The sequence below is a fragment of the Puma concolor genome, chromosome A3 (assembly GCF_028749965.1).
Source record: "Puma concolor isolate L17-30 chromosome A3, mPumCon1.1.hap2, whole genome shotgun sequence".
NCBI lineage: Eukaryota > Metazoa > Chordata > Mammalia > Carnivora > Felidae > Puma > Puma concolor.
The window spans coordinates 20,865,809-20,883,894 of NC_141669.1; the positions used below are offsets into that span (position 1 = coordinate 20,865,809).

Consider the following 18,086-nt stretch of genomic DNA (forward strand, 5'->3'; position numbering starts at 1 on the left):
TTAACTCTTTACACTTTTCTGTTCCTCTTTTTTTTTTTTTAAAGAATGAGCCTAGGGGCACCTAGGCAGTAGCTCAGTCAGTAAGCATCAGACTTCGGCTTAGGTCATGATCTCATGGTTCATGAGCCCCGAGCCCCACATCAGGCTGTCTGCTGTCAGCAGAGCCTGCTTCAGATCCTCTGTCCCCCTCTCTCTCTGCTCCTCCCTTCTACTCTCTCTCAAAAATAAACATTTAAAAAAAATAAATGAGCCTATATAACTTTAATAGAAACTCAAAGTAACTCAAACCGGTGTTTTTAAGTCAAATTCTAAAATTTAGTGTATTCAATAACCTTTTAAAACAACATTAAAGGGGCGCCTGGGTGGCTCAGTCGGTTGAGCGGCCGACTTCAGCTCAGGTCACGATCTCGCGGTCCGTGAGTTCAAGCCCCGCGTCAGGCTCTGGGCTGACGGCTCAGAGCCTGGAGCCTGCTTCGGATTCTGTGTCTCCCTCTCTCTCTGCCCCTCCCCCATTCATGCTCTGTCTCTCTCTGTCTCAAAAATAAAAATAAAACGTTAAAAAAAATAAAATAAAATAAAACAACATTAAAAACATGACAAATCAAACTGTACTAAAAATACTAAAGGGGTGCCTGGGTGGCTCAGTCATCAGTCAGTTAAGCGTCTGACTCTTGATCTCAGCTCCGGCTCAGGTAAGGATCTCATTGTTCATGAGTTCCAGTCCCACATCGAGCCCTCAACTGATGGCTTGGAGCCTGCTTGGGATTCTGTCTCTCCCTCTCTCTGCCCCTCCCCAACTCATGTTTTTTCTCTCTCAAAATAAATAACGTTTAAAAAAAAATTTTTTAAATAAAAATAATAAAATTTAGTATATTCAATAACCTTTTAAAACAACATTAAAAACATGATGGATAAATCAAACTGTATTAAAAATACTAAAGGGGCGCCTGGCTGGCTCAGTGGATGGAACATGGAATTCTTGATGTCAGGGTTGTGAGTTCAAGCCCCACGGTGGTGTAGAAGTTACTGAAAAACAAAATCTTTAAAAAGAAAAATAAATAAAATAAGTGAAAATAAAATTACTAAATTGCACATTACTATAAACTCTGAGGTTGGTCTCTATGCAATATAGAAAGAAAGACTACAGGGGCGCCTGGGTGGCGCAGTCGGTTAAGCGTCCGACTTCAGCCAGGTCACGATCTCGCGGTCCGGGAGTTCGAGCCCCGCGTGGGGCTCTGGGCTGATGGCTCAGAGCCTGGAGCCTGTTTCCGATTCTGTGTCTCCCTCTCTCTCTGCCCCTCGCCCGTTCATGCTCTGTCTCTCTCTGTCCCAAAAATAAATAAACGTTGAAAAAAAAAATTTAAAAAAAAAAAAAAAAAGAAAGAAAGACTACAGTACTAGAGAGGCATTCAGAGGTCTTTGGTAAAAAGGACAAAGATAGCAGGTATTGAACCCTACTGATGAGTTCCCTGCAGTTGTATCTTCCACACACTGGCCTCCTTCCAAACAGCTTTTATAGTAAAAACATAAATGCCCTTTCACCGACAGCGAAACTGCACAGCCTTTTAAGAAAAAAAGAGTCTGCAGATGAGGAAATAGCAAGGCATTCTACAAATGTGATGCTATTTTCTCAGCTCCTGTCAGAATTCTAGGAGATGCAGTAGCAGCAGCACCTTTCATAGAAATGTTTAATTTATGTGCTCAAAAGAGGTTTTTTGTTTTTTTTTTTTTCAGTTGTTAGGAGGTTTGTGGGCTTTTAAGACAGGCACATAAAAACAAGACAGAAGGAAAGACAAACTGAAATAACACAGAATTCAAGAAGCAAAACACAGGGGAACTTTAATATTATGGCAAGAAGGAACATCAGTCAAGAGTTACATCAAATCACCCAGCACAAACAGACTTGCAGATAGCAATTTCATACACGTATCAAATATCTTACAATTTTATGTCAATTGTAACTCAATAAAGCTGAAATAATAAATATAAATGTGCACTTGGTATTTTGAAAATTATGGATCACAGCAGTTTGTCAATTTTTAATCCATGCCCCTTACAATGCTCTCTCATTCTATTTTCTATATATTCCAAGATTTTGCCTAGTTTTACCTCCAACAGTCTATAAACAATACATGTAATATCTTTTTCCAAGATGCACACTCTTTCTGGAGATTTTAATACTACTACAAATACAATACAAATACAGACTAAAAAGGACTCTGGCCTGGTCAATATATATCCAAGAGGATATAACCAGGCTTGGCTTTTAAGTCTGTACTTGTATTCATAATTTTTTTTTTTAACGTTTATTCATTTTTGAGACAGAGAGAGACAGAGCATGAATGGGGGAAGGTCAGAGAGAGAGGGAGACACAGAATCTGAAACAGGCTCCAGGCTCTGAACTGTCAGCACAGAGCCCGACGCGGGGCTCGAACTCACGGACCGCGAGATCATGACCTGAGCCGAAGTCGGACGCCCAACCGACTGAGCCACCCAGGCGCCCCTGTATTCATAATTTTTAAGAAAAAAACGACTGATGGTAAAGATTAAGGGTACAGAAAATTTCTAAGACTTCTATTTTTACTAAAGTACATTTTGTTAAGAAGTTTTCCTAAACATCTTTCTAGAAAACATCTTTCTATTCATTATATACTTTTATCATATTTTAAATTATTTTCCATTTTCTATACTTCCTCCACAAAAGTTCTTAGCCTCTGAGTATTACTTCTTGTTTACAAATGTCCTAGGGACGCCTGGGTGGCTCAGTCAGTTAAGTGTCCAACTCTAGGTTTCTGCTCAGTTCATGATCTTGCGATTCATGAATTTGAGCCCCAAATCAGGCTCCATGCTGATAGTACAGAGCCTGCCTGGGATTCTCACTCTCTCCCTCTCTCTCAAAAAAATAAATAAATTAACTTAAGAAAAGATTTTTTTTTCTACCTTCCATCTTATTCCTAAAGTTAAATGACTTCAGGCAAATGTCAAAAATAAAAACCTATGTACATTCAAAATAACATTAATCACTAAGGGAAATCTTCTGCCCACAAATCACATGCTAAAGACCTATACAAGACAGTCTGTGCTCACCTCTAACACCCATACTTCACTTCACGTACCCTGACCACTTTGCTCCCAAGATATCCAAAGGTACCTCTAGTATAGAATCTCTTAAGGTTGCCTCCCTATCCTTTCCACCTACAATCACAACTAACTTGTCCTTTTAGGACATTTTCCCCTTTTAACGCTTCCCTGGTTGTGGTGAGTAACAAGGGAAAAGTCAAAAGAGAAAACAGGATCAACAAGATTGTAGTATTTCCAAAGCTCTGCTGTTGCAAAAACAGCTAAATTCTTCAAGGATGTCATTAAATATTTAGATGATACAATGTTCATTTTGTTGTGTGTGTGTGTGTGTTTAAAGCATGAGCTTAACTTTGAGCACAGTTCTAAAGTCAGTGCAATGGTTCTCAAGATCTCTGGCTTACTACAAATCTTTGTATTCAAGTCGAACCAAACACTATAGATCTAATTCCCAATCATTTCATCACCATCACTGCTACCCTTAAAATTGAAAACATCCAAGACTGTTAACAAAATACTTGAGTAACAATGGGGGGGCCTACGTGGCTCAGTGGGTTAAGTGTCCAAGTCTTGATTTCGGTTCAGGTCATGATCTCATGGATTCATGGGTTCAAGCCCCACATCCAGGTCCTTTCACTGACAGTACAGAGCCTGCTTGGAGTTCTTTCTCTCTCTCTCTCCCCTTCTGCACATGCACTCTCCCTCTCAAAATAAATAAACTTAAAAAAAATGTTTTTAAATACTCAAGTAAAGCTTTTTAATAACTAGTGTATTTATATAGGGCAAATAGAAAATCAGTAGGGAGACAGTCCAGTACAGTGAATGAGCATTCAAGTGCTACAGAATCTCAACTCCATCATCCCTCTCTCCGCTGTCCCTAGTTATTGGAACTAGTCTGTATGTTCTACATTTAATCAGCCTTTTGATATAATTTTACTATTATACAGTAATTATGAATATTATCTTGCTTTTTCAGGTTGTTCGTAACAACCTTACATCAATCCATGTAGCTCTCACCTCCATGCATACCCTCACATCAAACATGTACATATACATATAATTAATTTTATTTATTTGTTGCTATACTATTGGTCAGAAATACAACCTCATTTTAATAGTGCTCCCTAAAACAGGACAGCCCTACAATGCAGGTACCAAGAACACAATGAAAAAAGAAGCAGATAGTGCTCGTTTTCGTAAGTAATTTTATTCTTTCCTTGCTGAAACTGTTCCTAGAACATTTGACCCTAACGCCTATGAAATGTTTCTTTTTTTTGAAATAAGTTTCTTAAGACTTACTTCTCCTAGTCGTTTTGATCTTACAAATATATGCAACATTTCTTAATTTAGGTCAAAGTTACTTCCGTTTGTCAAAACACTAATTTTCTGATCTCATTATTCTGAAATATTAAAGATTGACTTTTGTCTATTCCCCCTACATTTACTTCTACCTAGTCCTTCTTACAAATGGAAATCTTCTGAATGCAGAGGTTTAGTTTAATTCCTCACTTTACAGATGGTAAAATGAACCAGAGCAGGGTGCTTTTTAGATTTTGCCTGCTAGTAAAAAAAAAGTTTTAGTGTCACCACTATCATTCTAATTTTAACTTAGATTGAAGCTTTACATTTGTCAGAATCAAATAAAAATACCAAACCACTAATATTCTGATCCCTTCAAGAACTCACTCAGTACTCTACTTATTAAACTAGCCTTTCCATCTTTTAAACATAGCTAACTACGGCATGAAATGTTTATTATAAATGAGCAAATATAACTAGAATTTATATTAAAAATTGAAAAAATAAAAACAAATAAAAATAAATGAGCAAATATATTAACCTATTATAGGAAAATCTAAACAGCAGATGCAAACTTTTCCTACTTGTCACAATCTCCCAACGATTAGACTATTTTATCCAAAGAGATCATAATGCAAAAAATACTCTTAAGATTCTAGCGACTTGAAATAAATTAATATATTAGGGTTGTGCTCTGCTTACCTATAATTACAATTTGCCATCCTTCTTTTAATAAAACGAAAAAGTCTTGAGGTATTCATCAAGTAGAAGAAAGTCTAACAGTCTTCTGTGAAGAAGCAATTTCCCCACACCAAAAAAATTATTTCTAGAGTTTTATCTTTTAAAGGAAACTATCAGCACAGTCACAATTATGAAGATAGACTGTTAAGTGAAAACACTCAATAAATAAAATGTGCCTTTATTTATTCACTAACTTTTTCACATTTCCAACTAAAACAGAAATACAAGCTTAAGACTCATCAATCCCCTATCACATAAAATTTACAAAACAAATACACACGGTTTACAACAATGCACAAGATTGAATAAACAACAGAATCCAAATTTGGGGAAATAAAAAAGAATGGGTGGTAATGTAACAAAACATTAACATATAACTGAGGGGTGAGATATGTGATTTATTTTCTTCTTTATACGTTTCTCTAATTTTCCAAATTTTCCCACAGTGAACATTTATTACTTTCGTAATCAGAAAAAAAAAAATCATTTAAAAAATAAACCATACATCACATAAAGGTTCATTTAGAAGGGGTCTTCATATTATACAAGTATTATTGACATGATTCACCATTAAAGATAATGCCTCCACTTTCTCACTTTCCAACACTAAAATGCTGTTTTACGTCTCTAACTTTTCTGCTGCATCTCCCAACGTTTTATTTCTACATACATGCACGCTTTTCGTTTTTTTCATACAACGTAATAAAAGTCTCACCATTCCTAAATTGTCCATTTTTTAAAACCTACCTCTAAATTTCGTTATAACAAAAGGGGGGGGGAGAAGTGGGGGGAAATGACAATTTTACCCACTAATCACAACTTCGTGAGGCCACCATCACTTTAGCTACGGAAAAGTCAAGGCCGGGTAAACTACACGTCCCACCATGCATTGCTGCCTTGTTCAGAGTAGGTCTCTACGGAAACAGAAAAAAAAAAAAAAAAATTCTACAAGTCCCACCTGTTACTTCGTTTCTAAACACCTCCTGCACTTTCAGCTTCAACAGCAAACAAAAACAAGAGCCTCGTGACCTCACGTTGGACCCGGGAGCCCAGACGAGCAGGGGACCCGGGGTCAGGCGGCATGTCTGCTATAGCGGGTAAATTCTACCAAGATCCAGCGCTCCTCTCTTCTTTCCGGGGCTGGGTGCACGCACAAGCCTTCTCCTATCTGCATCCAATGGGGGCTCTTCAGCCGCACAAGGGAGAAGAACCGGTTACTGTGCAAGCACAACAGACTTCCCCATGCCGGGGCGGGGGCTACCTCAGTGTGGAGGTGAGAGCGACGTGACCCCGAGAGGCAGCTTCAAAACACCAAGGGGACTCGTCGCAGACGCAGGGAGAAGCCACAGCCCCGCGGCGACCCTCTTCCGCTGGGCGCCTCCATTCCCACAGGGATCACAACCCCGACACTAACCGCCGCCCTCTCCGCGCGGTTTTGTGCCCCCTTCAGCCGGGTCGCTGGGCCAATGACCTCCCTTCCCCTGCGACCGGCAGGCGGCGAGGGAACAAAATTCTCCCGGGCTTCCCCTTCGCTCCCTCCCCCTTACCGTCTTGGCGGCCTCCGCCCAGGTCCTGCCCTTCTTCCTACGGCCCTTTTCCCTCATGTCGGGTCTTGAACTGACTGGGAGGCTCCCGTGTCCGGGCTCCGGCCGCCCTCCCTGCCTGCTCTGCCCTGCGATGCTTTTCCCGCGGTGCCGGGAAAAGTGGGAGAAAGGGGAAGTCAGGTCCGAGGAGCACCCAAGCAGAGGAAGCGGCGGGGGTGGTGCGCGGAGGGGGGGGGCGGGGGTCTATGGGGCGGCCGGTCCTCCTGCTGCCGTTGCCACTGCTACCGCCGCTGCCATATTGGGTCCTTACTGTACAGGCAGCCGCTGCGGTCACGTGACCGCTCCCGCGCGGCCGTCACTACTGTACGCAGCCGGACGCGCGAACGTGCGCGCGCGCCCCCGCCTCCCGCGCGGGGCTGCAGGACGAACGAGCCGACGGTCCGCTGCGTCTCGTCACTCCCCCGCCCTTCCGCTCTCTGCCTATCCTTTGGAGCATGCGCGGGAGGGAGGTCCGACGCTAAAGTGCGTCGAGCGTCCAGTGCTCACGCCTACAGCGAAAATCTGCCTGCGGAAGCGGAACTTGATCCGTCCCGGAAGGCTTATTGAACGGATTCTGACCGCGTGCCGGGCGCCTTGGTGGCTGTAGAGGCTTGGGAGAGCCGTGCTTTTCCCCCAAGCGGCGACTTTCCTAGCTATCGCTTTCAATAAGCCTCGTGCTTGTGTTTTTTCATTAGTGCATGTACAGGTTTACAAAGGTTATCTTTGTGACGATTTGCAACAGTTTTTGTCTGCTCATTTAACCCGTTTGGATAGATGAGGCAAGTTGAGTTCGACCTGCCAAGCTCACCATTCTAGGCTGTGGGGAAACCAAGAATCAAGGCGCCAGCTCAAGAGCCGGTTTTCCATCTCCAGGAATTCCTTTAAAACTTAAGATGATCCCCTCAGCCCTTTCTTAAAGGCCACCAGTAACTGCGTTCACACTTTTTCAAGTGAATAGTCTCATCAAAGACCCAAATGGTGTCTTTTCTTTCTTGGGGACCTTAGTCACTTGCACAGTGCCTATAAATATCAGGCACCCAGTAAATATTTGCTGAATGAGTCAGCTGTCTGTAGTCAAAAATTATTATCTGTAGGGTCCAAACAGCCTCCTGGAAAATCCAGAATGTGGCATCTTCCATCGCATGTTTTTATACTTTGCAAGGTAAAAAGAATATGCAGTAACGCCTACTGTTCTCCCAAATCCATCTGCTTTCAGAAGTTGTATCTAGTTTAGTAAACTTAGCCCTATACTATATTCTAAAATAGGACTAAGAGTTGGGCTGCCTCTTGGGAGGAAAGACAGGTGAGAGCAATACTTTACTTGGAGTCCATGGTTAGGTTTCAAAACCCCATGGACCCCCTAAAATTGTGAACAGCATTTTAATGTAATTGTGCATGTTTGAGAAAAGAACTCATGACTTTCTCAATTTTTCAAAAGGGGCTGTTCTACCAAAAAAAAAAAAAAAAAAAAGGTTTGGGTTTTTTTTTTCAGTGTTTATTTTATTTTTGAAAGACAGTGTGAGTGGGGAGGGGGCAGAGAGAGAGAGGAAGACACAGAATCTGAAAAAGCGTCCAGGCTCTGAGCTGTCAGCACAGAGCCTGATGCAGGGCCCAAACCAACGAACCGGTAAGATCATTACCTGAACCAAAGTCAAATGCTTAACCGACTGAGAAACCCAAATGCCACCCCAAAAAAAGTCTTAATAGGGAGTTTGAGAGGCCATCTAGATACTTCCTTATATTTCAACTTCAGACATTGATCAAACAGCTCCATAACAGCATAATTGATTTGGGCATATTTTCACAAATCCTTTTAGTAACTCACAGCACTCTCCATAGCACTCAAGGTGTGTACCATCTTCCTCTAAAGTCTAGGTCTAGGGGCACCTGGCTGGCTCAGTCAATAGAGTGTGACTCTTGATCTCCGGGTTGTGTGTTCCAGCCCCATGTTGAATGTAGAGATTACTTAGTCTTAAAAAAAAAAAAAAAAAAGGCCTAAGTTTGTAGTCCATTCAAGAAGTCTCCATCCCTAGATGTTAAGCAATGCAATGGCTCATTGAAGGAACACCGAAACACCAGCTCTGAAACAATATCTTGTGAGGATTAGGCACCATCCTGAAGACCACATTCATACACTCTAAATCAGTTAGCAATATATGGTACTTTGTCCCCAGTAGGTAGAATATGTGGGTCTGGAAATGAAGGGGTGAAGGTAGGAATGACCCTGCTTGGTGCATCCTATCAACTCAATCAGAAATCATGGTTTCCAAAGGGGACTGCTTCCACCAATAGATACAGCAGGAGTCCCATTGAACTTCAAGCGATAATTGCTGCCTGAGCATTTCAGATGCCTTGTAACAAGGGACCAGCAGACATGGCAAGAAGGCACCATCTTTTTTTTAATTTTATTTTATTTTTAAGTAATCTCTGCACCCAACGTGCTGCTAGAACATATAACGCCAAGATCAAGAGACCCGTGCTCCACCAACTGAGCCAGCCAGACACTCCAGACAAGTCACCATGTTGGCAGGGGTGATTTATCCCAATCATCGAGAGGAAGTTGAAATTCTGTTACACAATGGAAGATGGAAGGACGATGTTCGGCACCCAGGTAATTCACTTGAGTATCCCTTGGTGCTTTCTTACCCAGTTTTGTAAATGGAAAAGTACATCAGCCATGGCCTATAAAGGGCATTGGTATCGGGGGCTAATGACCCTTCGGGCATAAGGCTCTGGGTCATATCACCAGGTAAACCACCTGGACCAGCAGAGGCACCAACTGAGGATGAGAAGAATCTCTGTTCAGATAGAAGCAGGAGACAAGTACAGTTAAGCAGATACATATAAGCAGACAATTCACAAAAGAGGAAATTCAGTTACGCAATATATGTATAAAAACAATATGCAGGGGCACCTGGGTGGCTCAGTCGATTGAGTGTCTGACTTCGGCTCAGGTCATGATCACTCAGTTTGTGAGTTCAGGCCCCACATCTGGCTCTGTGCTGGACAGTTCAGAGCCTGGAGCCTACTACAGATTCTGTGTCTCCCTCTCTCTGCCCCTACTCCACTCATGCTGTGTCTCTCTCTGTCTCTCAAAAATGAATTTTAAAAAAAGTTAAAAATTAAAAAAAAAAACAATATGTACTTCATGAGTATCAGTGAAATCCAAATTATGATTACAATAAAAAAGTTCATTTAAGAATCCTGATTTTTGGGGGCGCCTGAGTGGCTCAGTCGGTTGAGTGTCCGACTTCGGCTCAGGTCACGATCTCACGGTCCGTGGGTTTGAGCCCCGCGTCGGGCTCTGTGCTGACAGCTCAGAGCCTGGAGCCTGTTTCGGATTCTGTGTCTCCCTTTCTCTCTGACCCTCCCCTGTTCATGCTCTGTCTCTCTCTGTCTCAAAAATAAATAAATGTTAAAAAAAAAAAAAAAAACTTTAAAAGAATCCTGATTTTTTAAATGTTTATTTATTCTTGAGAGAGAGAGAGAGAGAATGGGGGTGGGGGGCAGACACAAAATCTGAAGCAGGCTCCAGGCTCTGAGCTGTCAGCACAGAGCCTCCTGATGTGGGGCTCAAACTCACAAGCTGTGAGATCATGACCTGAGCTGAAGTCAGACGCCAAACCGACAACCACCCAGGCGCCCCAGGAATCCTGATTAAACATACTTATATAAAAATTAACAGGCTTAATGGGTTACAGAGTTTCAGTTTGGGATAATGAATAAATTCTGGAGATGGTTGGTGGTGATGGTTGTATAACAATATTAATGTACTTAATGTCACTGAATTGTACTCTTAAAATGATTAAAATGAAAAAAACAATTAAAATGATAAATTTCAGGGGCTCCTGGGTGGCTCAGTCAGTTAAGTGTCCGACTTTGGCTCAGGTCATGATATCGCAGTTTCATGGGTTTGAGCCCTGCATCGGGCTCTATGCTGACAGCTTGGAGCCTGGAGCATGCTTCGGATTCTGTGTCTCCCTCTCTCTCTGCCCCTCCCCCACTCATGCTCTATGTGTGTGTCTCTCTCTCTCTGTCAAAAATAAATAAACTTAGATAAATAAACTTAAATAAACTGACTGAGCCATCCAGGTGCCCCTCTTGGACTTTCTTAAACTAATAGGAGCCAACAGCAGTGCATTTAAAGGATGATTTCATGATTTAGAAATATAGCTATCACACACAATTTGGAATATACCTGCATAGTAATATCAGAGCTCAGGTTAATATTAGGATTTTTTTTCTAAAACCCAGCTCAAACCCAGTAGTAATGGGATTGAGTGGTACTTACATCTACAGAAAACACTATTGAATCTTTTGCTATACATTTAGTTTGGGACTTTGGGTTGGGGCTTGGCTTTGAATGAATTCCAAAGCAACCTTTATACTAAGAAGGTCTAGTAAGGAAATAAGTTTAACAGACTCTAAAATATAATCATTCAATCCACAAGTCCATCCTAAGTGCTGGTTGTGGGGACATGGTCCTCTGCTAGGGGGAAATCTTCAATGAAGAAATGACATTTGAATTGAATCTTGAGGGGCGCCTGGGTGGCGCAGTCGGTTAAGCGTCCGACTTCAGCCAGGTCACGATCTCGTGGTCCGTGAGTTCGAGCCCCGCGTTGGGCTCTGGGCTGATGGCTCAGAGCCTGGAACCTGTTTCCGATTCTGTGTCTCCCTCTCTCTCTGCCCCTCGCCCGTTCATGCTCTGTCTCTCTCTGTCCCAAAATAAATAAACGTTGAAAAAAAATGTTGAAAAAAAAAATTAAAAAAAAAAAAGATTACTTTTAAAAAGTAAATTAAATTGGGGTACACGGGTGGCTCAGTTGTTAAGCATCTGACTTCGGTTTGGGTGATGACCTCACAGTTGGTGAGCACAAGCCCCACTTTGGGTAAGCTCCAGCCCTGCTTCAGGTAAAAACACCAGCCCCAGATGAGTGCCGATTCTCTCTCTTTCTCTCTCTCTCTCTCTCTCCCTCCCTCTCTTGCCCTCTCTGCCCCTTCTGGGTTTCTTTCTCTCTCTCCCTCTCTTTCTCTGCCCCTCACTTGAGCCCTTTCTCTCTCTAAAAAAAAATTAATTAATTTAATTAAATTAATTTAAATTAATTTAAATTAATTTAAATTAAATTTTTATAATGTTACTCATTTTTAAGGGAGAGAGAGACAGAGCACAAGGTGGGAAGCAGCAGAGAGAGAGGGAGACAGAGAATCTGAGGCAGGCTCCAGGCTCTGAGCTGTCAGGACATGGGGCTTGAATGGTTCATCCACAAGATCATGACCTGAGCTGAAGTTGGATGCTTAACCAATTGAGAGACCCAGGCACCCTAAGTTGTTGTTGTTTTTTTTTAAATACTGGGCAGCCTTGACTTGTTCCTGATCTTAGAGGAAAATATTTCGGCTTGTCACCATTGACTATGATGTTAGCTGTGGGCTTGTCAAATACAGTCTTTATTATGTTGAGGTATGTTCTCTGTACACAGTTTGTTGACAATTTTTATCATGAAAAAATGTTGAATTTTGTCAAATGCTTTTTCTGCACCTATGGAGATGATCTTATGATTTTTATTTTTCATTTTAATATGGCATATCGCATTAATTTGCAGATATTGAACACCCCTGGAATAAATCTCAATTAACCATGGTGTATGACCCTTTTAATGTACTGTGGAATTTGGTTTGTTAATTTTTAGAAAAAAAAATTTAATGTTTAGGAACCATGAGATCGTGACCTGAGCTGAAGTCGGACACTCAACCAACTGAGCCACATAGGCACCCCTGTTCGATCATTTTTTGAGTCCTCTCTCTCTCTCTCTCTCTCCCTGTTTTTCTCTCTCTCTGTCTCTCTCTGTCCCTGTCTCTCTGCCTCTCTCTCTCTCTCTTAATCAGTCTGGCTAGAGGGTTATCAATTTTGTTGATCTTTTCAAAGAAGCAGTTCCTGGTTTCATTGATCTGTTCTATGGTTAGCTCATTTTTTGTTGAGGATTTTTGCATCCAGGGACATTGGCTATAATTTTCTTTTCTTGTAGTGTCTTTGTCTGCTTTAGTATCAGGGTCATATTGGCCTCATAAAATGAGTTTGGAAGTGTTTCCTCCCTTTCTATTTGAAAGCTTGAGAAGATTAATAATAATTCTTTCTTAAATGTTTGGTAGACTTCACCAGTGAAACCACCTAGTCCTGGACTTTTCTTTGTTGGGTGTTTTTTTTAATGGTTCAATCTCCTTGATAGTAATCAGTCTGTTCAGATTTTTATTTCCTCATGATTCAATCTTGGAAGATTGTATGTTTTTATAAATTTATCCATTTCTTCTAGTTTTTCCAACTTGTTGGCATACACTTGTCCATAATAATCTCCTGTGAACCTTTGAATTTCTCTGGTATTGAATTTCTTTGGTAGTGCCTCCTCTTTCATTTGTAATTTAATTTATTTGAGTCCTGTCTCTTTTTCTTGGTTAGTCTACTAAAGTTTTGTTTAATTTGTTTATCCTTTTTTTTTTCTGTCCCACTCCCTATTTTATCTTAAAAACCATCTCTTGGTTTCATTAATCTTTTCTATTGTCTTTTTGGTCTTTGTTTCATTTATTCCTTCTCTGATCTTTGTTATTTCCTTCTTTCTACTAGCTTTGGGCTTCATTTGTTCTTTTTTTTCCTAGTTAATTGGGGTATAAAGTTAGGTTCTCTGTTTGAGAGCTTTCCTTTGTTCTTAATACAGGAGTTTATTGCTATAAACTTCCCTCTTGGGGTGCCCAGGTGGCTCAGTTGGTTAATCCTGACCGTTGGCTCAAGTCATGATCTCACAGTTCCTGAGTTTGAGCTCCCCATCGGGGTCTCCGCGGTCAGTGCAGAGCCTGCTTATATCTTCTGTCCCCCTCTCTTTGTACCTCCCCCCCCCAAAAAATAAACATTAAAATTTTTTAATAAAAAAATAAACTTCCCTCCTAGAACTGTTCTTACTGCATTCTATAAATCTTGATATATCATATTTCCATTTTCATTTGTTTCACAGATTTTTTTGTTTGTTTCTCTTTTAATTTCTTTAACCCATTGATTGTTCAGGAGCATGCTGTTTAATTTCTGCATACTTGTGAAGTTTATAATTTTCTTCTTGTAATTGATGTCTAGTTTCATACCATTGTGGTCAGAAAAGATGATAAGATTTCAAGCTTCTTAAATTTATTAAGACTCATTTTGTGACCTAACATATGATCTATCCTGGAGAATGTTCCATGTGCTCTTGAGAAGAATGTGTGTTCTGCTGCTGTTGGATGAAATGTTCTGTAAATGTCTGTTAAGTCCATCTGGTCTACTAGGTCATTTAAGTCCAATGTTTCTTTTTTAAATTTTTTTTTTCAACGTTTATTTATTTTTGGGACAGAGAGAGACAGAGCATGAACGGGGGAGGGGCAGAGAGAGGGAGACACAGAATCGTAAGTCCAATGTTTCTTAATTGATTTTCTGCCTGGATGATCTATCCATTAGTTGAAAGTGGGATATTGAAATTCCTACTATTGTATTGCTGTCTATTTCTCCATTCAGATCTGTTAATATTTGCTTTATATATTTAGGTCCTTCTATGTTGAGTACGCAAATATTTACAAACGTTACAGCCTCTTGATGAATTGATCACTTTACCATTATATAATGACCCTCTTTGTCTCTTGTTACCGACTTTGGTTTAAAGTCTATTTTGGATAATATAAGTATAGCTTACCTCTGCTTTCTTTTGATTTCCATTTGCACACAATGTCTCTTTCCATCCCTTCACTTTCCATCTGTTTGTGCCCTAAAGCCAAAATGAGTCTTTCCTAGGCAGCATATAATGGGTTTTGCTTTTTTATCCATTTCGCCACTCTACTATCTTTTGACTGGAGAAGGAAAAAATCTTTTTAAAGTTACTTCTATCCATATGTTAAAAAGATACTCAGGTACTCATTGTATTTCTGCTTTGCGTTTCAGTTTGGTAAATTAGGTAAATAACGCACATACATTATTTATATCATTATATCACAATGCATTACAATGAACTTAAGTACCCCAGTTTGGTAGAATTTAACCAATTCTGTCTAATGGCAGTCCAAAGAGGATTTCCTTTTTAAGAGACTTCTTCCTGTAACTTCGCAGACAGTAGAACCAACATTAGTTTCAGGGGGGAAAAGATTAAGCAATTATAATAAAAATGCAGTATTAAATAAACAGCATAGTATGAATGTGCCAAAGAATGCACGTGCTGTTAGCTTGGCTGGCTCTCATTAGCTCTGCCTTTGCTACAGACTTCAGCCTTAACCAGTTTGCCATCTCAAGCATGCTTGCCTTAAGTTAGGTCATGAGCAGCAGGGAGGCTGTAGGTGGAGCCCATTGGAAGTCCTCACGTCTGACCCTACATCAGTCAGTGGCTGCACAGGGGAAGAGGTGCTGGGCTCACACTCCCTGGTCTGGAATTCCCCACATGAGGACATTCTACCTATCAGGAGCTGGGCAAGCCTCTTGAACTCTTTAAGTCTCAGTTCCCTCTACAGGGATTATTGTGAGGTTTGAATGAGGAGATACTGTGTAAAGAACCTAGAATAGTACCTGGTACATTAGACGCTATCCATAAATGCTAACTATCGTATCTTCTATATTATACCACAAGTATATATACTTCTATATAGATATAGATATAGATATAGATATAGATATAGATATAGATATATAGTATAGTATATGTATAGTATAGATATAGATATATAGATATATACTATATATATATATAGTAGAGTATATATACTATAGTATATATACTTCTGTATATATATACTTTGTATATATACTTTACATACTTCTGTGTATATACTATATGTATATAGTATATGTATAGAGTAGTATATAGTATATACATATACGTATATAGTAGCATATAGTATATATACTATATTATATGGACAGAAAAGAGGGCTGTGAGAAGTAAGGGAGATGATTCATTCTCAAAACTACCAAATAAAGTCTGTGTTGTCTAGTTAACAGCAGGTTTACAACTTATTGGAAATATATATGAACGACCCCCACCCCCCCCACCCCCCCATCCCCGCCCCACAAAATGGAGTCCCAAACCTTTAGACACTTCACTTCCTGGTTCTTCTTCCCCTGTCCGATTCAAGGACTTATTTTCATGGGCTTATTTTCAAGGGCTTTGCAATGAGCATGCACCAAAGAACAAAGGGAGGAGGGACTGAAAAATCTCTGCCATACCTCAGGGAATTTGCATTTGTTCCAATCAGACTATTTTTGCCTTACATGGGCATAGGTAGTGTCTGGGTAAGGCTGTAACCTCTGTAGCACTCAGCCAATGAGGAACCAGGGGAGGGACTTGCATGCTAGAAGATAAATTGTCTGCTGTTAACTGCCCCGAGTGTGCCTGTCCATCACCCACTCTTGCAAGAACGTTGATTAAAGCCTCTCTTCCCTGTGCTCCGAGTCTCTGCATCCCTCCTTTGATTGGGTCGGTGAGCCTACTTCTCACAAGGGCAAAAGTGACCTTTTCAACTCTTCTTCCCCCCTGCAAAACTTAAAAAATAACTAGCTGTTCCCATTTCTCTATTATGCAGCAAGATTTAGCTTACTTGGTGACAGGGCCAGCAAGAGCCTAGAAGAAAGGAATCTACTGAATGTCTGCTAAATGCCTGGCAATTTATATGAGGATACAAATGTTTCTTGTCAAGAAACACTTTTTTAGGGACAATTTCTTTTTCTTTTCTTTCTTTCTTTCTTCCTCTTCTCCTCCTCCTCCTCCTCCTCCTCCTTCTTCTTCTTCTTCTTCTTCTTCTTCTTCTTCTTCTTCTTCAAGTTTATTTATTCTGAGAGAAAGAGAAAGAGAGACCAGGGGAGGGGGAAAAGAGACAAAGGGAGGGAGAGAGAATCCCAAGCAGGCCCCACACTGTCAGCATAGAGCCTGACGCAGGGCTCAAACTCAGTAACCATGAGATCATTACCTTAGCTGAAATCAAGAGCCAGAAGCTTAACCAACTGAGCCCAGGAACCCCTTCCTTTTTTCTTTCAGGGACAATTTCTGCCAATTGGTAATATGATCTTCAAATACTCAATCCAATTCCATTAAACAGGTCAATTTAGTATATTTCAGCCATGAGCCAAATACTGAGGGCCAGAAACGAGTGTAAGACTGCAAAACAGTGAGAACAGGAACTGAGCCTGTCATGTTTATTATATTTGCAGTGCCCAGAATAGCACCTTGTGATAGGAAGTTCTCCATACATTTTTGTTGAATCAATAAGTAGATGAATGGGGGCGCCTGGGTGGCTCAGTCGGTTAGGCGTCGGACTTCGGCTCAGGTCATGATCTCAGTTTGTGAGTTCGAGCTCTGCGTTGGGCTCCGTGCTGACAGCCTGGAGCCTGCTTCAGATTCTATGTCTTGCTCTCTCTCTGCCCCTCCCCTGCTCATGCTCTGTCTCTCTCTATCTCAAAAATAAACAAAACACTAAAAAAAAATTTTTTTTTAAATAAGTAGATGAATGAATAAATAAAGAAGACATAGTCCTTACTCCAAAATAGCTCATCTGAAAATAAGAAAGACCTATGAACAAATACCATACATTGTTATACATGCAATCATAAACATATATACAAGATCCTAAAATGGCATAGAGGAATAGGAACCCTATGGATATTAGCACAAGGGAGGGTATCCAGCAAGGCTCCAAGAAGGAATGGCAACCAGTGAAGAGTGGACAGGGCAAAGTGAATAAATGAGATGAGAAGCAAGGAGACCAGTTGGGAGGGTTTTGCAGCACTTCCAGGACATTATTTCCTAACCTGCAGTCCAGGGGAGGAGTCCATTAGCTTAGACAAAATTACGTTTATTTTCACTAACCTTAAAGTTATGACTTTGGTCGCCAACGGAAATCACAGATATTTTCAGGTTACATTACACTTAAGACATCTAGAAATATTTTTACATTTATCACAATTTCACAACTTCAATATTATTAGACCTGGCACCGGATCTTGTTATTTGGTGCATTAATAATGAAGCACATGTATCGCTATAACACAAGTTTGTTTTTCTAATAAGCTAATCACTATATTTCAATAGAAATGTTTTTCTCTGTGATCCCATGGATTTTATTCACACATTCAAAGAGATTCTGAGGGGTGCCTGGGTGGTTCAGTGGGTTAAGCGTCTGACTTTGGCTCAGGTCATGATCTGACTGTCCATGAGTTTGAGTCCCATGGCCGGCTCTGTGCTGACAGCTCGGTGCCTGCAGCCTGCTTCAGATTCTGTGTCTCCCTCTCTCTCTGCCCTTCCCCTACTCATGCTCTGTGTGTGTCTCTGTGTCTCAAAAATGAATAAAGAAGCATGGGAAAAATTTTAATATAAATAAATCAAAGAGATTCTG

General features: G+C 40.7%; 1 protein-coding gene across 1 annotated transcript in view; it reads right to left on the reverse strand.

Moving 5' to 3' along the window:
* Positions 1–7,016, reverse strand: part of ASXL2 (ASXL transcriptional regulator 2) — a 134,384-nt gene extending 127,368 nt beyond the window's left edge. The window contains exon 1 of the mRNA XM_086700170.1: positions 6,666–7,016. Coding sequence (XP_086556296.1) covers positions 6,666–6,722 — 57 coding nt within the window. The 5' untranslated portion in view covers positions 6,723–7,016. The remainder of the gene's footprint in view (positions 1–6,665) is intronic.
* Between the last annotated feature and the right edge of the window lie 11,070 nt (positions 7,017–18,086).